Source organism: Cephus cinctus, unplaced genomic scaffold, assembly GCF_000341935.2.
Source record: "Cephus cinctus unplaced genomic scaffold, Ccin1 Ccin1_scaffold1184, whole genome shotgun sequence".
In the NCBI taxonomy this organism is placed as follows: domain Eukaryota; kingdom Metazoa; phylum Arthropoda; class Insecta; order Hymenoptera; family Cephidae; genus Cephus; species Cephus cinctus.
The window spans coordinates 577,607-600,895 of NW_014333664.1; the positions used below are offsets into that span (position 1 = coordinate 577,607).

Genomic DNA, 23,289 nt, shown 5'->3' on the forward strand with positions numbered 1-23,289 from the left:
GGGGGGGGGGGGTCCCCGCACTAAATTATATGGACTATGGTTATATACGTTTTCCGTGAGCCCTTCAACCCTTTCAGTATTGCGATACGTGTTTACGGATTCAGGTGTAGCGATGAACGTAGAATCTAAATGAGATGAATATTTATTTAGCGACACACTCAATTAGCTGCTCTCAGGAATTACCAAGACGCTACTTGTACCCGAGCGTCTGCACTATCGTTTCGTATCGAGCTCTTATCATGCAAGGGACGATCTGTACACATCGTTGAATTCCTTGTCGAACGACACAATGGTGATCGTAAAGCACAGTAAGCGAGTCAAAGATAAACTTATTGTCAGAGAAAAAAAAAAAAAACTTTCAGGGTTTCTCTAGTTAGTAAGTTTTACGATGTGCCACATAAAATTTAACCGTACACGTAGACGTGTACGACTTCTTTTTTTCATATCGTAATTCAAACCTAACGTGAGTTTATAGTAATTTTATTTTGCAGTGTTTCATCGCCCTAGACGCTTCGACGAATTTTTCTGTATTTCTCAAGTGCAAAAAGTGGGTTAATCAATTTCGTAGGAACAGCCAATGTAATTAATTCTCGAGGGATCGCTCACCAAAACCATACGGCCCTGCCACAGATTTCTATAGCCACGTACGAGGTCGAATGATTAGGGGTTTTTACAAAAAATTACTTTTCGTATTTTAACACAGCACGAGAACGATTGATCTGTTAAAATTGCAATAGAGCCTGTTTAAACGGAAGATGCTGCAGTCTTGAAATTGTTCACCTCTACCGGCATTTTCTTCGGGGATACCTTATTATTCCAAAGGCGAGAGGGTTGGTCGCGAAAGGTTCGTTAAATAAAATAGTAGGGTGTCAAAAGCGCTCATACACTTTCATCCACTTTACACACCCACTTAAAGCGACGCGCCCTTTTAACCAATGTCTCCCTGTCTACACTGATCCTGCAAAAAGTCGTTTTCCAAGGTTCACAACTCTTAATCGACTAACACTTGGAAACCCTGTTCATTTTATTCTCAGGCTATAATCAGACAATGTATTATGAAATTATTAAGGAAACTTTAATCGAGTCGGACCTCTCTGCTATTTCGTAACTGGGGTAAGTCTTGGGGATGATAATTCATTCTACTAAACACCTAGAGGACCTAAATGGTCTCGGACTTACGGGTGTCCTCGTAGTATACCCTCAAATTTCCACTGGCTCCTGAGCCACCAGGAAGTTTCTACCCGTGTCCCGACTACTCGCAAAGACGAAACAGATACCCGAATATCGAGCAACGCGTAACTAACCTACAACGACGTCAATTTGTTCTGGTACTAAGCCATTGATACAATAATATGCATATGACTTTAGTTCGCAATTAAATTATCGAACTTGTATAAAGCACTGGGTTTAACGCTAAGGATGACAAACAAATTTATGTATCGTGAACGCGGGTAATAACGTAAAAAAAACGTCATCTGCTGCTGCTATTATATTTTTCAAAATTTTTCATAAAAGTTATTAGCTGTACATACATCGAGTTATGGTTCATTAACGCTTGAGACAAAAATGTAAAAACACGTGATAATTAACGACTTAACCGGGTATCACGGCTCCCAGATTTTTCGCTGTCTGCGGTCTAAAGTTATTTTCCACCTTTGGACTCACGCGACTTCCAATTAAACGCCAAATTCAGTGACTAACAAGCATAAAGCAAGCATAAAGCAAACTCGGGAATGGTACGTTTTATAAATACGAGAAATATGAAAATGACCGAAAGATGAAAATTTACACAAAATTAGTTTCATCTAAAACTCATGCTTTTCACTTTATTTTCATTTTGTATGCTTTGCAGCGTTTGTGGATGTATGTCGATATACGTATATATTGCACGGCAAGGTATCTAATATCAGTATTCGTTCATGCATATCACAGACTGACATTTTGCAAGGTTACTAAGCTTTGTCCATAGTTCGTCCGACGTAATTGCTATTGGACAATATTGAAATCCTACCATTATTATTACGGTAGTTACAGCAAAATATTACATACCTTTGTTTCACGGGTAATAAGAAAAGTAATTATTTAACATAAATGATTGGACACAAAGTGAAATTAATTTTGCAGTTTTCTTCAATCCTGAATGCTAGTACTAAGTACTAAGTGTCTCGGCACTATAATCAGAAATGTTTTTCGAGGTTAAAAATATATACAGGGTGTCTCACCGAAAGTGCACACCTCCATTATCTCCGTTACTAACGAAGATACCGGGAAAAGTGTTAGACGAAAGTTGTATGGTTTCAAGAGGGTCGATTTTTCATCCAGATGATTTTTTTAGCATTCATTTGATTTCGAGTACAGCAAGTTACATGTTCTTTTTCTAATAGACCATCATTTTTTGTTGGTATAAGAAAATGTAGCGCGTTTTTTCTCAACATTTTACGACCTTTCAGATTAAAACCCGCTTAGCCATTTCCCACTTATAGAGAAGTGAAATTATTGAACAATCTTCGGAGCACTTAGGATTCGTTCGCGCGTTTAATTTCGCAACCGAAAATTGTTCAATAAATTCACTTCTCGATAACTTGAAAATGTCTTAATGGATTTTGGTCTGCAATGTCTTAAAAAGTTACGAAAAAAAAAACGATCTACATTTTCTTATACCGGTAGAAAATGATGTTCCATTAAAAAAAAAAACATGTAAACTGCTGTTTCTCGAAATCAAATGGATATAAAAAAAATCATTTGGATGGAAAATCGATCCCCCTGGAAACCATACAACTTTTGCCTGAAACTTTTTCCCGTATCTTAATCGAGGTGTGCGCTTTCGGTGACACACCCGGTATATATGTAGTATACAAGGGAGAAAATTGCATATTACATAGAACAAGGATAATAAATCTGCATTCCTTGCCTTCGGGAACAATTGCAACTTTTCAAAGGGCTCTCCAAGATTGTCGCGGCCGTGCACTCGGAAATACATAGTGATGAAAGACGGAGTTCGAAAGTTATCGTACAGTCCCAACAAAGTAGTATAAAACTTTGCAACAATTTACATGGGGTCTCTGAAGACAACTACGAATAAGTTCGAAAGGTCCGAATAAATAGTATACAGGAATATGAATGAAAATTATAACATAGCAAAGCCAATGCAGAATGGACGTGAAATCCTTATAAAGAAACAGTTTAGCGGAAACCGCAATCTTACTTGATCGCAACAACAGGGACGAACACGCTGCTCAGGATAACACTGCCGTAAATCGCAGCGAGGCTAATTTGACCCAATCCTGCGTTTATTGAACTTTGCAAGTTCGCTGTACCCTCGTAGGCCGTGAATTGCACCATGAATGCTCCACTGAGAATGGTAACGTTCAAAACTATTCTCCACTTTTCGTTAAGGCCAGACGTGCACCCTCGCCCATCCTGAGAAGAGAGCTTCTTAGTCCCTTCGATGTCTGTCATATTTTTCTGAAAAAGAAGGAAAAAAAATCAAGAATTCAAAACAACCCAAGAGCTATATATATATAGAAGCGAAGAAAAATTAATCCGACTATATTAATCCTTAGGCTGCGAAATTAGAATCCAGGCACATCGCGTTACGTCAGACGTTGCGTAAATATTATATAACATCGATATGCGTATATCCAGGACGACGTGCAGGTTAAAGGATTAGTATTGTGGGCAATAAAGTCCTAAAGCTGAGATCGGTAATCCACGATATCTCGGCAGTCTTGTACGATAATTATCATCCGAGAACCGTCGTCAAAGTTATCTTCGTGTCACAGATTATCGCGTCCTTTTGAGGAATAACCCGAGGTCCGTTTTCCGACAACGTGGATCATCCGTGGGATTAAATTATTCCAGCTGAGTTTTCCGCTTTGAGGATTCGTCCAGACAACGCATGACGTCGCACTTTACTATTCAAAGTTCATTATTATCGCGTCATGGTTTCCTTTCGTCACGTGGGATCAACCAAGATATCTTTATTGTATACGGTTCATCAAGGTATCTAGCCTATCTTTATATATTTATAGAATAAGCTTTTTTACTGAGAAATATTGAGAAGTCTCAAATTTTATGACATTTCGATAAGATTGCGTTATAGTTATTACCTTATCTTTAGATACCTTTTTTTTTCCCAAAATTGTATCCCAATTCTTTTTTAGGTTTTACATAAGTATGGATTCACTGATAATAATATCCTTCAGTATATTTTAGAGTAAATTATCAAATTAAGATATCACGCAAGTCTAGAAGATTTCCAGCAGATATCTGTTTCATAATTTTTATTACGACTTCAACATTTTTAAATGCTATCAGAAAATTAATTTTAGATTCTTAGGTAATGATACGCGTTGCAGATGATATAAGAAATCTCTTGCGTCTATCTGATATTACCATAAAATATAAAATCATTTCAAATATATTTTAAAGTCATTTAATCTTAGGGTTATCTGGGTCCACATACAGAAATAATACTGATAATATCTTAAGTGAGAAGATAGTATGGCCGCGAGATCTAATGTGAGGCTGTTAGTGAAAATTAACTAAATCTATATATTGATTGATTATTTCAACGAAAAATGAGTTTCATAAATTTAACGGCTGTTTTGAGGACCATAAAGCGGTTTGACACGAGTTAGGTTAGGATAGGATAGAACTCCAATGCTATATATATATTGTAGGACGGACCATTGTCATTGTTAATGACTATTAAAACGATATCGTTTATCAATAAATAAATAACACGATAATCATTGTTCTTCATCATTTGATTTTATTGCAGAAAATTTATTCGATATTGATAATAATGTATAATAGTTAATAATAATATCGTGGTGCCATTTTATGATTTGTAATCTACTAGAAAACAATATAGAAAATATCTCTCTAAAAATAGTATTCCCACTTGAAGATTAATGATTTAGATTGAAAACTGCTTAATCATGATAGAAAAGAAGCCCAGTAAATGACTATCCATTAAAACTCGGTGAAACGATGTTCAATGCATACGAATAACACGCCGGAAGATTCTGATGAGATCAGCGTAAAATCGTATTGATTCTTTCGAATTCAGTCGAAAGTGGTTTTCGTGAACAAAATAAAAGACCTTGATATCTCTTTATCCTCCCATATTAAATTTCTGATAAAATCATTCATTCTTTTTATAAAAAGGAACCTTTGAACATTCAGGCATTGTCGTCATTAGTGAAATCACGTGAATTCCCACGCACTTGCGCGTTCTACGATCTGAACTTCATTGCAGTAAGAATCTCATATACTCATGTATCTCGTATAAAACTTTGGTCCTTTATTGAGTGTAAATAAACAACGTTATAAATTGTTTTTATTCGATACAAAAAAAATTACGAAAGAATTTCACTTCCAGACGCTTTTGAAAAGATGAGAGACCTGCGTCATGATGCAAAAAATTAAGTAGCCAATACCAATAAATCTTTTTTTTTTCAAAGTCACGAATATGAAAAAAAATAATTTATTCTACTGAAACCATTAATTTCTTTTTTTTTGTTCCTTTGAAACCTCGAAAATACTCAGCGAGAAACAAATACAATACTGCAGCATGTAGATAACGAACGGAAATTAAAAAATGTAGTAGCAACACGGTCCAACAACAGATTTCCAGGAAGGCAAATACATAAATTGCTGGCACTAACTATGCATAATGAATCCCCGGAGTGGTTTATGTTTACCAGGAAAATACAAACTTTAACGTAAAAGTTAATTGAAAGCTGTTTCAAGGAAATTTCATCGGCGTGTAACAGACAGGTAAATGAAGACGAATGGTCATTTCTCGCAAGATATAGTAAAAAAAGTAAAAGTGTGTCTGACAAATGCACCACATATTTACCTATTAGATAATTTCTTCGTAGTACAACAATTTCTTTGTCCCACAATGAATTTGACAATAATTATTTATAAATTCAACACTCCGCTATCGATAACATTGAATATATTCTATTTTAATCGTAACACGATAAATTATAATAACGTCTCACTGTACACAGTAGACACTTCAGAATGCTGCAACTATTGATCCAATCCTAATTAGACTAAATTGGACATGTCAACTGCTTATCTGAGCGACCCAAACTCTTCCTATCAGATTATAAAATATTGTCGTTATCTACACAGACATTATAATTGGATTAAGTGATACAAAACTAGTTGCTGTTAATCAAATAAAGAATTTTAAGTATCATGTGACATTGATTGTATACGTTCATTCGCATGACCGTACAAAATTATGAACAAGGTGAACAAATTTTTCGAAAACACTCTGTTGCTCAATTTTAATGTGTATTAAGACATGTTTTATTTGACATATTATTGTTTTATTGTGCAAGGGAGGATGTACATTTTTTTTTCGTTAAAACAGAACAATATATTATGTTCTGAAATTCTTTTCATTCCAGTTTACCGTTTATGTAAGATTATGCAGTTTCTCTGAGCAGCACTCTGCTCACGCATCTTACATATTTATCCTGTTTCAATAACGCTTCGATTCCTTTGATAACTCCTGGTTCCTCCACACGAGCTATACCCTTCATAAATGATAACGAAAGAAAAAAAAAAGAAAAACTTTATTCTTATGCTAAAGTTCGTAAAAACTTTGTTAATTTTTGGCACTGAAACTTGGTTACCCAATATTCTTGGTAATACTCGAACTAAGCGTTTTCAATTTTTTTTTTTTACGCTAAAGTTTCAAAAGGGCCTGGGCGTAGCGAGACGTTCTAAATTGACTTTGATCAATAACAGACATAAGTGGAAAGTTAAGATTTCGAATATTCAACATCACTTGGAGTAAACGCCGACTCGACGATTATCTGTACGTTGAAGGGAATATTTTAATTAACATAAATATAAAAATCCAGGACAGTGCGAAATAAAAAAAAAAGTATTTTCTGAAATCTCCGAGTGCGAAACATTCTCGAGTAATTATTCCTATAAATTTAAATTAATATATTTACGACTCTTGGCAAACATATCCAGGACGTGTATTGAAATTCAATATATCTGATTCTGATATGATTGCCTCTTCTTATCGGTTTAATCCAAATTCGATATCCAAACTAAGTTCCACAGAATAAGCAAAAGAAATTATTTTGCGACAAACAAGCCGACCAGCAAAAGCGTCTAAAAATTGACCACTTTCGCGGGTACCACTTAATTTACCTATTTCATATTTTATTCGTTAAGATCCGATAAGCTATCAAAAAAGTGTCCTTCTAACGTTAATTAAGGGCATCGGTATCTTCTTCTAATTTTCTCACATCATTCGCGCGATACACAAAGTATTTTCTTCGCTAAAATGACACAATGGTTCGCAGGACAAACTTCGTATCTTTATTATACAGAGAAACAATAGGTCAATCTCTAAACATAATCAACAGAAAAATGCCTCCATCTCTCGGACTTTATCCTTTGTTCGGTTAACTCGCGTCGACGTAGGGTGAAACTTTATGCCAATTTTTCTTAACCAAGGATTTTCCGTCTTGCACCTCTTTGCTCCCTCAAGAAAAGATTCAAAAGTAATGTGACAGGCTTACTGCCATTAAGCGTAATGTAAAATAAAAATTAATCATGAAGATGAACCGTGATCAAAAAGGAGGATACTTTCTTGTGTTTAATAAAGGATTATAAAAATTTCAAATTAAATCGAATGAACAAAGAGAATGGGAAAAAAAGTTATTGAATATTGAAAAATATTAAAACCTAGTCATTCTGTTTACGTTACTTGGTATTTTGTTACGTATTAGATTCTTCAGAGCTCCCTTAAACACCGGCACGTGCACAAGAATTATTCGATGAATTTTGTTTGAGCTACGTTCGGAAAATCAGTGAATTAGATAAAAAATAAGTGTAGTAGAATGATGGAGTAGAAAAATATTTTTGGAATTCACAGCCTCGTGGTAATGTAATAAAATTATCATTCGTTCTTAAGGTTCGCATGGAGCTCATAGAGTCATTATAGAAGAACGTCTCAGTAAAGTTTATTCAAGTTGCCTCTTCTCGAGTTCTCAAGAATTTTCAATCAACCACGTTCCGTCGCGTGTACCATTTGGCGTACCGTTCAATCTATAAATGATTTCTATAACAATGAAAAATTCAATGATTTTTCATGAATCTCAGGTAACACAAAGGCTATTAGCTTGACGTTATTTCGATGCCAAGTAAAACTCGTGGACGAATTTTTATATTACCTGCATAGCCTTGCCAAAATAATAAGAATAAGCGTTTCACGTTACATCATCTCCAGCCGAATGGAGCTCTGTGATGTGCTGAGTAAGATACGAGAAAAATACTCAGGACTCTCGAAACGTGAAATCGAAGAGACGCTGCTAGTTTTCTTTTACGAGTAAATTTCGTTAACGACCTAACCGTCGTGAAGGAAAAAATTTGTAATTAGACTTTTTCATTTAGTAAAATTCATATCAGCTTCGAATCGAATTTTCGTAGATACTTAAATCGCAGGCAAAAGCGCGCGTGTTGCCCTAGTATAGGAAAGCGCCGACGAAGAAACCCAACTAGAAATCTATACGAGGTTGAGGATAAGGAATTACTGAATCCCTGTGACACGCGAGAAAACCAATTTTGCCTGATGTAGAGATAAGACATAACCGAGAGCCTGTGGGATTTAGGGTCAAAGGTGACGCTGCCATCCGATAATGGTGGTAGGCTTACTAAGATAGGCTGATACGATTAAGCATCACAGCCCTTAAATAATCAGTTTGATCTCGAGAGCAAAGAGATTCGAGAAGTTCAAAGCGTGAATTATTGTAAGTTAAACGTAGGTGGACCATAGAAGCGATAAGAGAATTTGCACGACAGTCATGCTTTACCGGGTGAGGTCCGACGAAGAAAATAATTTTTTTAAATGAGACGTAGGCTAGCCAGTCTATTGCAGTAGAGGGATGTATAAATTGAGGAGGTGGCAGAGGGTGAAGGTAGGGGTGCTCTTTCAGTCTGTTAGACGAAATTCCTGAGGTGATGGTACCACCCCTTGTTGATAAGGGAATGCGCGTATTAAGAGAGGCTACAAGGAGGGGTTGCTCGTGGGAGACGGTCGCGTAGCTCTCGCGCTACAAGTCTCTTCAGTATTCGCGCGCCCCTACATTCGGCTGGACCACATCTCGAATCGGAGCAATAGCGGCAAATATTAAATAAAATAGAAAAATATGATACTTCGTCGAGCGAAGCAATGCAAAAACTTCGTACAGTATTAAATTTGCAAATATATTGTGCAAGTACTGTGAACTTATCGGATGTTCGAGTTTATGGGGATTTTTGGTTTCCACGTAGAAAATGAATGAACAAGAGCAAATTTTGATTTTTGTACGGGTGCCGTTAAATTCGCCAAAATTTTACGAAAAAATTGCATGATTTAATACGCCGACGCTTAAACGATCGTTTATCGTGTTTCGCGCTAACTTTCGTTCCTATATCGAAACGCTTGGTGGTTGTTTCTCTCGATATAATTCGTCACGCAGCACTGACCGTTATGTGTATCAATCAATAGCGTAAACGGCTGTTTGTGGAAAAATATCATCAGTTAAAAAAGAATTTGGAAAAGAAATGTCGGCGTTCGTACGACAATAGACTTTTACGGTGTCGTTCGAGGGATGTGGATAGAGCAAGGCAACGGCAAGATGAAGTGAGGGTGAGAATTATTCCACATCAAGGGTACAAAAGGCATTCATAAATTATAAACCGCTACCCCCTAAGACACAATACACCTGCCAGCAAATTCACCCTGAACTCTAGCGCCCTTTTAACAGCTTCTTGATGTACCTCACAGTGCATGCATTATTCTTTCAGGGCGTGGTACACATTAAGATAGAAAAATAAGTGAAATTAGGTACTATGATATAGCACGGTGCAAAAAACAGTGAAAAAATTTTAAAATAATATATACACGCGTATGCGCCCACAGCACACTAATATATGAGCGACCATTTAATTTACGAGATCAACTTTTTTAATCGTACAAGAAAGTACTCAATGATTCACCAGGGTTTTCGCAAAACCATGCCAAAAGAAAATGCCAAAGCTCCTCAGACAAATATATTACACGCAAAAGGATTGTATAAAGCTACCCATACAGGAGTAATACTCGACACGGCTCGTTAATCAAATTCCATACGTCACAGAATTAAACAACAATGTCGTATTTTAAAATGACTGTACTACCCCTCGTTAACGAGATTTTTATTCCACGGAATCTGTTGCTCTTTATTTAGTAATATAAAATGTATATAACGAAACTGTCTGTCGAGCCAATAAATAACGCGCACTCTGTCGATTAACGTTGCGTTACGAACTTTTCAGTATACAGAAAAATGGAAACAGCTATCCGGGTCATCTCACTTTCATGGGTTCTAGTTTATACGTTGCGTCGGTATTAAATACTGCGAGTTGCCATGCGCAAAGCTGAAATTATTGTTTGCATTTAATATGCACGTGTAAGGCAGATACGAAACAAAGCATCTAATAATGTTACACGAAAATAAATATCATTGTCGAAATAACATGTGAACGCACATAAGCATATTAATATAGTTCCGATAAGAAATCGTGTATACAAGACTTCAAATTATAGATAATTTTAACGACGCGAATCTATGAGAAGCTGTAAAATTTCAGTAAATGAATTCTGTTAAATTATAGATACGTAACAGTTCCATATACATCGGATAATTGTAAAAATTACAGATAGCAAGGTGCTTATAACGATTACAAATGAAGCAAAAATATTTACGCCACGATAAATGTATATTCTACGTGAGAAAAATTCAATTCGCAATACAAGCAATTAATGAATTATGCACATTAATATTTAAAATCAACAATGTTGAATTACTTGTAAAAAAAAAGAAGTTCATCGAAATCGTTGTTGCGATGACAAATTATTTTTTCCCGTGTATTACAGTATAGCCATGTCTAGATGTGTGTATACGCGTAACTGGTACGATAGGTGCTTAAGCTAGAAAAATGTTTCGACATTTAGTACACGTTAGGTAAAACAAAAAGAAGAAGCCACTAAGCCATAACACGGTAGGTCGAAATATATATAAAGAACTTACCTCGCATATTGTGCATAGTAAATATAAACTCGTGCTGGACAAAAGTTTTCTACTCTTTCTATTTTTTAAATTTATTTAGCTTCTAATCCCCTTTTTTTTTAATAAACCGACCCAGAACCCTCTGTCGACGAGGAACCTGCACGTTGTTCCCCGTGACCACGAGGAATCTGTTATTAAAATGCATAATACATTTGAATTCTTAATGCCAAAGAATTCTGAGTGTCGGTTCTCTATTTAGTTCATAAAGGAACGTAATACAAACAGCACAATTTTTTTTTTTCATTAGCATCCGTATATGAAAAAAATTTCTGTAAGGGCACATAAGTACATAGAGAGAAATATACATGTAATGAGAGATTTTGTCGAGCACAAAGAACGTAGCTAATGTAGGATCATTCGTTTGTTAATCCTTTGCCGCAATACTTTCATACTATTTTACATGGCTGAAAGCGAATGCCCTTCCTCTATGTAATAGACAAACGTGAAGAGTCCAAGTTTTCTCTGTAACCGTATTGAGTGATTTTTAATATTTTCCCTGCCCGTTCGCTAACTTTTTTTCTTATTTTCTTTCCTTGGACACTACGGTGCCGATATCAGCGGCCGTGTTTCTCCACTGTCGTAAATGCCAGGACGAGAATGGAAACGGTAAGTGGAAGTAAGGGCGACACGTCCGCGAGCACTTCCTTTCCGTTTTCTTGAGTTTAGTGTAGCTTTTTATCGTGTCTCGTCCAGAGCAATGTAGATTTATCGTTATAACTTTCCGACGCTTTCCCGAGACCAGCACGCTTTTCCACTTGGTCCTTGGGCCACTATACGAGAATATGACCGAGAAAATATGATTTTCAAGTGTCATCACGCGATAAGTCAAAGACAGACTTTCCACAGTGCAGACTATTCATTTTACTTAAACTACTCTCTCAGCCTTTAGCCATCGCGTGTTAACGTGTCGCTTTAAAAATAATCATTTCGTATTCATCGTTGGAGCTTTAAAAAATTCATAGAATTACACACGTTTAATTAAATAAAGCTTGCCTTTCGAGGTTCAACGTTTTTCAAATCTTACTCCCATTTAATGTCACGTGCAGAGGGTATCATTAAAAAGGAACATGCTTAATAAGATCCAAGTGGAAGCTCTTGAGAGACCAATGGTAGAATTTAAATAATTCTTAGCATAAGGTCGCGCGTCGCTTTATTACTATTCTATCGCGTTATAAAGTTTTCACCCCTTGCTGCTAGGAGGGCTTATAAAGGGTTTTTGTAGCATCTATGTACAATGTACATAGGTAATGCATTGCATTTCACTATAACAGCAAAAGATCGTATATTACACTATAGGAAGTGCATTAATTGCATTCACTAATGATCACTGCACTCGAATGCATTGAAACTGAACTGAATTTAATCCTTTGTAGGCCAAAATAATCCTGCGCGAACACTAGTATTTATTCGCGTTTTTCACATTTTTTTTAACGATCATTATTTTTAAAACGTTACAGAGTCCATGTCAAAAATTGAGTATCTACAATGACAGCCAAATATATAAAAGCATCTTTAAGTACATAAAAATTAGTCCACGTCCATCGATATGATTCATTGTATTCTACAACTATACGGTGATGCACAATACCTCATGCTTCGTTTCCATTGTCCTCAATAATTTCATCCACAATGAGCATTTCCGTGCACTAAACTGATCACTTGTCAATCCCTTCACAAGACAATAAGGCACAACATGATATTGACAATGGTGCAATAATACATTTTTTTTCGTTCTATTAACTGTTCTTCAGTTGAAAATTCGTATTGTCTCGTCAAATATCGTGAATCGTTTTACTTTTATCTTTCCTACTGTGCTACGACTTTTTCTTTATAGCAAGGGTATTTTTTTCTGTACCATATCGTGGAATTTCATTTTCATAAAATCGCTTCGTACAGAAACGATACGACGTTCGGCGATGGATATTGAATTTTTGTTTGTTTGATGCGTCCCTGTATATCGTGTCATTCTCAATGAATATACTGATCGCAGCGGGATGCTCCGTCGATTTCCCCTACTTTTACCAAGAGATGCTTATTGATTCCGTAATTACGTAAAATCGAGGATATTGCTTATACCATGAAATTACCTGTCACCTGCATCCTATATTGCAAATTTTCCGATCCTCTTGTTTTCAGATCGCTGCGAAGAGGCAACCAGCTTCCCAGATATTATTAAATGCTTTTCCAAATTCGATACGAAAACAATAGTTAGTGACTACAGGATTTACATACTACATAAATATGCATTATCGTACGAAATATGGAGAAAAGTAATTTTCAGACACGATTACATGCAGTATTCGATTAAAATAAAGTAATCATTTATTTTCTGTATATTCATCACTTTCGATTTAATATTCGTTTAATATGCGTACTGTGGTTCTCACTTGTGCCTCATAGCCAGCTTGTTTACCCCAACATTTCAAATCCAGTAGGTACGCTCCTGTTCTCACAACCCATCCGATTTCTATTAATCATGCAAGATTTACGGAGTTGCATCGCTCTTAGGTATGACGCCGAATGGTACACAGGCGATCGCAAATCGATGTCAATTTTACGATGAAGGATTTCGCGATTTTACGATTTCGCGAGAAGGATAAAAGCCCATTCGACAGGATTTAAAAACTCCTCTATTTACGCGCCACGTGGAATTTCGTAAAATATCGTCGACTATTACTTTATTTATTACACTGAAAAATCTGGCTTCTGGTAATATCGATTATGGCATTATAGCTGCCATCTGGATATATCGAAACAGTATTTTATAGAGTGTACGAAATTTGTTAAATAAGTTTCACGTGGGTATTTATTGTGCCGAAAGTTCTCAATACTGCAGTCGTATCCATAATATCCATACGAGTTTACACTTGAAAAACAAGACTACTTATATATATAAGTTCGTGGTATGTTTCATAAAAGTTATGAGGAACAAGGAATCCGACGTTAGTGTAGGTCGGGCAACATGTGTATCACGTGCTTCACGTCTATTTAACTGTCACGTGCTTATTTGATCGCAAGTGAATTTTCACCCGGCAAACTTTAAGAACTTATATAAGCTTTGTAACAAGGTTGAGTGATATTTCGAAGATCCATTACATTCTGTCGTACCGCATGCATGGATTATTATAAAAAAAAAATGTTTAACAGCCCCGTATATATTACCACTCGAAAATTAAAATCTGTCATATATCTAGATCACGTCATAAATCCCCAAAGACATAAAAGAACCATCACCCATTGTTCTCGATGACTTTATTATTAAGTATAACACCCTCTAATCCAGTGCCACACGGAAAACCACCAGTTATACCATAATACAGTCGTACGTTAAAAAAAAATAATGAAATTCCAGAAAAAATTAATTCATCCCTATATTCTGCAGCTGTAACTTACTACATCATTCTGTGAGTTTCGATCGGAGTCATAAGCGCCTCATATTTCTCTAAGTATGCTGGTAAGCATATAGATACAAGTATAATGTATATACGCATAATACCGACACGATAATAACGATCCGCAAGCATTAAAAGATACTCGAATCCTTAATTCTAATATACGAAGAAAGTAGAAAAAAGAAAGATATCCAGAAATTAATGAAAATGTCTTGGACGTAAAAAAACCAAAGAAACACATGCCAGATCAAAGTCATGAACAACATCGTTCCTCACCCCGAGAGTAAATCGAATACCTAGTTCTTCAACCGGAAGATTATTTTTCCAACAGGATAGATGCCTAAAAAATCCCCTATAATTCGACACGACTAGAGACTCGCTAGTAAAACGACAGGCAGGTAAACGATCTGTAGAAAAATCTGAAATCGAATCCTTTCAGGATTCAGTGATGGATTTGCGCGCGTCGAAGGAAGTATACATTTCCCGGAAACAATGGGCAATTTCGTAAAAACCAGAGAAACAATCAGTCACCGCGTAAGGTTTGTATTCCAAGTTACGTCTAGTGTCGTCCGACCCCTCCAGCCCCTTGATCCTTCGTCATTCTCCTGCCATTCAACGATTGCGAATGTGATTTTGTTAGGCGATGCTTCCATTTCGCAATTAGGAAAATCGCCTGCGGAGATTCATTTTTCAGGATGGCAGTGATAATTATCAGAGAAGCAAATTGCGCCGGCTGATAAATGATCATCTGCGATGTTTGATTCAGAGATAAAAGGGAGACAGAGAGAGGGAGGGAGAGAGAGAGAGAGAGAGAGAGAGAGAGAGAGAGAGAGAGAGAGAGAGAGAGAGAAACTAGCAACTCCATTCTATTCGTTACAGGTCGGATGGCTAGTCTTGATGTATTTCGCCAATTACGTGGCTAACCCGGAGCTTCATAATGCGAAACGATGCGAAAACTTTCGAAGTTACGCAACTTGTTACCGCAGAGACAAATATCGTAGTGAACTAGTACACACGCCAGGGTAATGTTGGGATAAAAGTTTTCAAACCATTTATACGAGTACGTGATGATCTTCGTGACGGTGAGAAAAATCTTTATCAAAAATTTGGAGTATGTAAATTTGTACAAATAAAAAAGGAAACGAGTACAAAGCATTGTATCAAAATCGTCTCTCAGGCATTGACCGTTACGTACTATAACTATACTTGACACGAGACTCTACGGTGTCTCCTGATACGTGTAAAGATCCCACTGATTTTCCACGTGAACGTACAAAATCTTTTCCGGATCAGAAGACAAGTTTATCGAGCGTGATAATAATTCATTGTTTCCAACGGTCCGATAATTCACACTCTGGACCATAAATATTAATTAAAACCGTGAAATGATTATCAAGACCACTCTCGACGATCTCTCGGCAGCAACAAGCCGTAGCTCCATAATTCGGATGAGAAACTTCCAGCTGATCCTTATGCGTCTTATAATTCATTAATGCGCCTCCATCCGGCAATTACACTCGAAGGCAGCAGGAGGCCCCGCGTCATTATACAGAGACCCGTGGATTTCTATCATAGCGTGAGGAAACATGAAAATCTACTTCGTGGCGTCCCGCCGCGATGACGGACGACTGGAAAATTCTCCTTCTTCGAGGCCGTCTCGACGCGTCACCGCTGAATGAAGGCAGTCAGAATTTCTGAAGAAAGCATAAACTAGCAAGGCCTGGAATAAGGTTATTGTGTGTGCATTATATTTTTTTCATAAAAAAGTACGAAAACATAAATTTATGGTTTTTTTTTTTTAAAAGATCTATTGAAATTTGCCATAGCGGTAACGACAGTGAATGAAATTTCGCAACGACACGGGTTATGGGTCATTAGACAATTCAGGACACGACTAATACATCCCGCGCCAAAAAAAAAAGATTACTTGTCGCTTTACTGACGATCGTTCTATATATGACATACGAGGGTGGAATAGGCTAACATGGAGCATTGTGCAATTGTTATATTCACGATCGTGCCACGCCGTCGAACGTGAAAGGGGGCTGTACGTACAATTTAAAAAATTCATTTGCTACCAACGCATTCAACGTAATTTAATTGAACCGTGTTCTCCCGTATTCGACTACCATACGTGGGTTACAATTAGTGGGAAACACCGTATTCCCGCCGTTCAACTTTGAGATTTTACAGTGGCCGCACGATTTCGTGGGGGACTACCACGAATTACAGGTGAATAACGAGAGACGTGACGGGGTGAAATGTTAAACGGGGAGGGTCGCACAACGCGCAACGACCTAACTACCCAGAAATTCACAGAGGAAAAGCGCAACGAGTAATATAAAAGAAACGCCCTTAGGACGACTAACGCATGCCTTATCGTTCCCATTAGTTTAGCCTTGTAATTTTTCAGGGAAGGTTTTGCAAATTTTTTTTTTTTATATATTACTCCAGACTTTGTCCTTCGCGTCAAAATTTTACAGAGCGTGTATACCTGTACATACCTATATCTTCTTTTATTTTTTTTTTCAAAAAATAAAAATCAATTCTTTATCACGTCCAGTAGAATTTTACATCATTCGGATACAATACGCTTACCACTCCTAACTCTATGTACAAAGACATTTTTCGTTTTTATTCCAGCTCGCCGCTGAGATCGTCCTGTTCCGTCTTTCTGTCAGACAGCCAGTAACTACTGATCGTGTTTCGCCCCTGTGCTTTATACTGTCTATAGAAATACGTATCAGTATTTCCCACGGCGATAAGAGAAGGACGATAAAGGTACGACCACCATACTCAATCAGGAAGAAAGGAATCGATCCACTTCCCAACAATGCACGTTGTTCACATAAAGAAAAGTTGACGTATACGATATTTACTTTTCGAGGGAAACACGCAGGAAACATAATTATAATCTTGAATGGAAATAGCGTCAGGTTTTACGGATTACGTAAATAAAATGTTACAATGTGATACACGTGCACTTAGATATACTCGTTCCGAATTAATCAGGTCGCAATTATAAAATCGATTAACGAAGTCATTAAGGATTTTAAGAACATTAAGGGGAATAAACCAATCTGCCTGTTATAAAGATTCTTCGAAGGTTACGTAATAATTAAAGAAAATCCCTTAATCTCAAAGTGCTTTTATACGAATCGATTTCTTTAAGAGGATTGTATTGTTCCCGATGAGACCAAGATGATGTCTTGGTCCATTATCCGTCTTCATTAAATTAGGATTTTCCACCGGTAAATACCAAACGATAGTTTTGTCGAAAATTGCTACTGCTGCAAAAAAAAGTATCTTAGCAAAGTAAAAAAAAGCTTCGTTACTACACCTTAACTTTTTCTATCCTCGTAAGAGCTACGAGTATTTCTGACTAAGGATAAAACTACTAAACGATACGATACAATATAATGCTTTGTTCTTTCTTTATTTCTGAGAAACTATCGGTTGAAAGGAACCACCACGACAGGACTCCTGTTCGAAGTTTTTATTATCTAAGAAAGATATCCGTCCAAAACAATAAAAACACAAATAGCGAACCAAACGTTCAAGAAAAATAAAATGTACATAACGAAAAAAGCCCCCGTTGTGCAGCAAATAAGGGATGAAAATATATTTCAAAGATTTTTCATAGATTTACGACAATTCAATATCTCCGAATACGATACAGAGATACAGAGGAGCAGTTTGTGGCATTTTATTTGAAAACGTAAGGGCTCAACGAAAACTGAACTTTGTACAGGAATAATCGAATATGCTAAGTCAAAGCATTTACAGGCTACGTTGCACGGGACTAAGACTGTGTAGAACTAAGCTGCAAATGCCGTAGGAATTGTTCTGCTGTAAATGAAATTGAGACCGTGGCACGTTTAGTAAATCCCCCAAAAAAACTTTTAAAAAGTAAAAATGGGTGTCGGGCCTTCGTTGACACCACAAATATTACAATGCAGTCAACGCGACAAAAAGAAGTAAGATCAGCTAGTCGGGTAAAAACTAAAATACAAATGACATGTAGAAAATACAAAAATTGAATTAAATTTTAAAAAATATCTGGAAAAATTTTTCATAAATTGAAAAAAATTCCACAAAATCTGACAAGTACATAAGTATATGTTTTTTAATAGAATGATGGTCTCTCTAAATCTTATAGGGTACTTGTCGGATTTTGTGGCATACATAGCAGAGTATGTCCGTGCGTAATGTTTGGAGTAAATAACGTCCAGCGTTTGGCCAGGGCCGAATTCGTCATACGAAGAGCCCGACACAACGTTCAACTGAACGTTAGGATTAAAGGGTCTGCGGAGAACGTAAAGAAAAAAGAGAGAAAAAGAATCCTACTCCTCCCCTCTCTTTTATGTCTCGTCGAAGCTACTCGAGGGCCAGTTTCGACCCCGTTTTAAGGGTAGATGACCCAACCCAGGATGCCGCTACTCTTCGCAGCGTTATGTGGAAGTGCTTTACCTCCTACCCCTCCACCCCATCAACTTCTTCTAACCGTCCGTCTAACCACCCTCAACCTTACCTACACGATCCCATCTGGAATCTCATACTAAGTTCTCAGTAACTTTTCTATAGACGAGTTAGAAAGCAGTAAGGTACTTAGGCTGTCATATGGCTATAACCTCACAGATCGCACCATATGTGATGGGACACTTGAGAACATTTGGACATTTTTTAAAAATCCGATTCCAGTTATCATTCGTAATTAATGCGAAAAGAATGAATTAATTTTTTGGAAAAAAAATATGTTAACTAAGTAGTATTTCGTGAACGATGCTTCTACTCGGCAATTCGATATGCAATGCCAACAATATTAATTGTTTTGCATTCAAATGATTTTTGCGGGGATCCTTATTATGCTAAGGCAATATCAATAAAATTCTACATAGATGAAATTCACTGTAACGCGCAACAGGCATCTCTGTGTCATAGAACAGACAGCTAAAAAATCGATTTCCATTGAAATAGATGCGAGTACAGCCTATACAACCTTTTACGTAACGAAATTCTTGAAATTTCATAAGTTAGTATCAATGAATTCGTAAAGTTGAATACTTCGGGAGTAATTTGCCAGAACAGAGACACGACGATTTCCAAAAGTTATAATAATTTAATTCGATCAGTCTGATTTAGAGTAACAATCCTTATAACAATAATAGACTTCAATTCCATCTTTTCAAATCTCTCGGTACCACCTCTCGATGATTTTAGCGACTCGAGTATATTATTATTAGATAAGTAAAAATATTGTTTTTTCATTTAACTTAATAAGCCATAGCCACGTGAATACATAGCCCGATATAATTTTCAAAAGTTTTCGCGTTTACAATGGTAAATCCCGAGCTTTGTCTTTCAGTTAAAGTCTCGAGAAACTTTGACTTTCCCAGAGAACTTCGTGTCCAGCTTACTCCCACGTCTCTATAACCACGAAGCAAACAACTTTTCTACAACAACAGAGTTCCTAATGCCTCTGCATCATCCGATCCATATTGATTTTACAACTTTCGATTGATAGCGTTATCGACCGTTCGGCAGACATTTCAGTAACGTGATTGTCTGTGGAATGAGTTTCAACCAAGGACAGTCTAAATGGCTTTCAAAAAATGTAACAGGATACAGGACTAAGGTGTAGGAACATTTTAAAAATTTTATTCGACGACGAGAACAATATGAAACTTTTCTCAGTATGAATTCAAGCTAAACCTGCTTCTTATGCATGATGGAATAAATTATATATTGTTATTTCAAAGGTCAGATATATCTACATGCTGAATGGCGCTTTTCGGGTTATACTTTCCGAGTGAAAATAAATTTATACGGACATGTACGCCGGCATATGCCATATGTTTTAAAATAGAAAAAGTTTTCAGCTATCAATCGAGCATTTCGGTATCGAGTATCCTGTCACGTGGATTACGCGAACGCGATAAGAGCGGACAACTATGTCAGCTTTGTATAGATCCTATAGCAAATTACTGGACCAGCAAATTGATCGACACTGCTGAATACACAATATAGAATTAATTATGCACACACACCGATAGGAAAACATTGACCGTCGCTCTGATAAAAATTTCACCACGTGTATTTGGTGTGAATTGAAATTTTATCGTGGAATTAAATTGATCAAATTACTGAAAATTCAGTATTGCTATTGAGACTGTAGCCGAAGGAAAGAATTTTAATAAATCGAAATTCCTTAAAAGCTATAAGCTTACGATTGAACGAGAGATATTTCCAAGGAAAATGAATCATATTGAAATTTGAAATACTGGCACTATTCGAATTACAAGATGACAAATATTCACGAGCGCAAACGTTGGATTCCAGTTAAATGAAATCCGCGAAATATCAGGTCATCGCCCAGTGGAGGATGACAAGGGCTTTGGAATTTTGCAATTAGAACGAAGGGATAACGCCATAGCAATTCAACAGAAAACAATACGTCCCATGGAAAAGCAGCTTAAGGAAACACAAAGAAAAACTTGTACGGTACAGATAGTCAGAACAAAAAAAATTACACGAATGACGAATTAACAATGAAACAATTTTATTATCCGTGGATGGAATAAAAATTTCCAACCCCATCCCTCTGTCTGCAAAGATTTCCTGCATTTTATATCGCGCCTAAGCTAAAGCCTTGTATTCTATCCGGTTCGTAAATCGACTGCAGACAGAATTAGGGTTCAGTTATAAACTTATAACGTGATAATATATAGCTTGCTCAAAGGCCAAATTCGGCTTAGGTTCATGCAATACAATAAAGCATTATCCAACCATATGCTTATCTTAATTTTATATCTATCTCACACTGTATAAACTCATAAAAATTGTCAACAGCACTTTTCCAAGAAATTGTATTATACAAACGAATTTTATTTATTTCATTCGTAACGTAATGCTAATGGTTATGCCGATAAAGCGCGAACGTAGTGGACAAAACAAATGTAACATAATGTTATTCTCCTCGTCATTATCATATCCGATCGTCCACCACCCTGTTTTCGATTTCGCGATCCGATCCGACGATCTCTGTATTCATGAGTTCATTAATCCCGAAAATGTCTACGATATTTCTTTTGCTTTAGAAAACACTCCCTCAAGTAACTGTTGAAGATAAAACATCGTGGAACGATGTATGGAGAATTTCACGTAGGTCCATACCGAATCTGCAGATTAGGGTCTGATTTATTCCCTTGTCAGACCTATTACCTTCGTTTGTCTAACATATCATCCGAGCGAGCCTGCAAAAAATTCGACAATAAATTAACCCGCGCGTTAGGTCCGTTCTAATTAAATCAATTGAAACGCGCTGGGCAATGGCGAGGAAAAAACAGATTTTGCAGCATCGTAGGCTCGAGTTACAAATTTAATGGAACTAATGGGATTAGAGGGGAAGATTCCGATTATTACGATAAGACTCGCCCCGTTCGCGGGGATTACTTTTATTTTCGGATTAAAGTTTCGTTACCGGTTATGTACAAAATTAATGGATGAGTATTCTGATAAATTAATCTTGAAAAAAACGAAAGATAAGAGCAGCATGATTTGTCACGTCTAAAAACTATGCAAATGCATTGATGGTGTCTTTGAAAGAAAAAAGTGGATGTGATATCTTCAAAGACAATGTCAAAGAAAACTTTCAAAGCACATTTTACAATCCTTTGCGAAATCTTATTCGTATCATGTAACCCAGTGGTCCGTTAAACTGACAGTCAGTCAAGACAGAGATAGTTCGAGCAAGAGAAGAAAAATATACAAAATCAAAAACCGTATGCGTCGACGAGAATCGCACGTCAATTATAATTGTTTCATTATCCCGATTATACTCTAGGTGGGATTGAAGAAAACAAAATGAACAGAAAAAGTGAACAATAGTTTCTCGAATATAGATATATATATCAAATATATATAAATGCGTATACAACGTATACATATATCGTGGTAGTCAATTTTCAAGGGTCATAAAAGTTGGCCCAGTGGCACCAGAGTGATTTCGAAGGATATGAACAATATTAACATTAATCTTGCCGGGATTGCAAATTTAATGAACTATAAAGATTTTCATATACTATCATTGGCATGCGTGAAACCGCTAACACGTGTCTTCGAGAAATATAGAAATATGTATATCGATATATAAATAACACAATTTTATGGAGATTTAGGTAAAAATTTTTAATTTTACATCGTTGCATATATAAGCCTGTTATTCTGTTCAGGGAAAACTACTCAACTTTCCTAGATATTCTTTTAGATTTCTCTTTCTATTCATACATTAAATTCCCACCCCTTCTCCGAGGACCTTTCAAAAAGTCGTGGTACAGCAAATTTCAGAAAGGAATACGAAGGCAGAAGTAAACGAAGATATAGAAGGAACAGTGATATATGTGTGCCTGTTAGGTTTTGCAAGACACTTGAAAAACTGAAGAAAGACTTTTTACGAGTTCAGTGTAAGTTTTTCATTTTCACAGCAAAAGAAGAAAGAAGGTCTTATCATAATAACGAGAGAGTGAATAAGCGTCGTCTTAATTTATGAAGCAATTCTGATAACGAGATAAATAACGATGGGAAACTTGTCGAAAATTTTTCACGTCATGTCAAAAGTCATTATCCGCCAAATGCACGTGCATCTATAAAATAAGAAATGAAAGCGTACGAAAACAAGAGGGTCGAATCGGAGGGTGGAAAGGAAGAAAAAACTAGAATTGGGTAAAAGTCAGAGAATCCAGAGTGTAAAGAGTCCTGAA

The 23,289-nt window shown here is 36.5% G+C and overlaps 2 protein-coding genes across 6 annotated transcripts in view; one reads left to right on the top strand and one right to left on the bottom strand.

Moving 5' to 3' along the window:
* Window positions 1–23,289, bottom strand: part of LOC107272538 (UNC93-like protein) — a 37,969-nt gene that overhangs the window by 8,344 nt on the left and 6,336 nt on the right. The window contains exons 1-2 of one of the 4 annotated variants that reach the window (XM_015749782.2): window positions 5,867–6,093; window positions 3,206–3,465 (exon numbers count right to left, since the gene is read on the bottom strand). In XM_015749782.2, coding sequence (XP_015605268.1) covers window positions 3,206–3,459 — 254 coding nt within the window. In that variant the 5' untranslated portion in view covers window positions 3,460–3,465; window positions 5,867–6,093. Of the gene's footprint in view, window positions 1–3,205; window positions 3,466–3,548; window positions 3,647–5,866; window positions 6,094–23,289 lie in introns of those variants that run through there. The other 3 variants (XM_025089839.1, XM_015749780.2, XM_015749781.2) reach the window with 3 other exon arrangements.
* Window positions 9,133–23,289, top strand: part of LOC107272547 (metabotropic glutamate receptor 2) — a 130,856-nt gene continuing 116,699 nt past the window's right edge. For both annotated transcript variants that reach the window (XM_025089823.1, XM_025089824.1), the window contains exon 1: window positions 9,133–9,676. The gene's annotated coding sequence lies outside the window, so the exon portion shown is untranslated. The remainder of the gene's footprint in view (window positions 9,677–23,289) is intronic.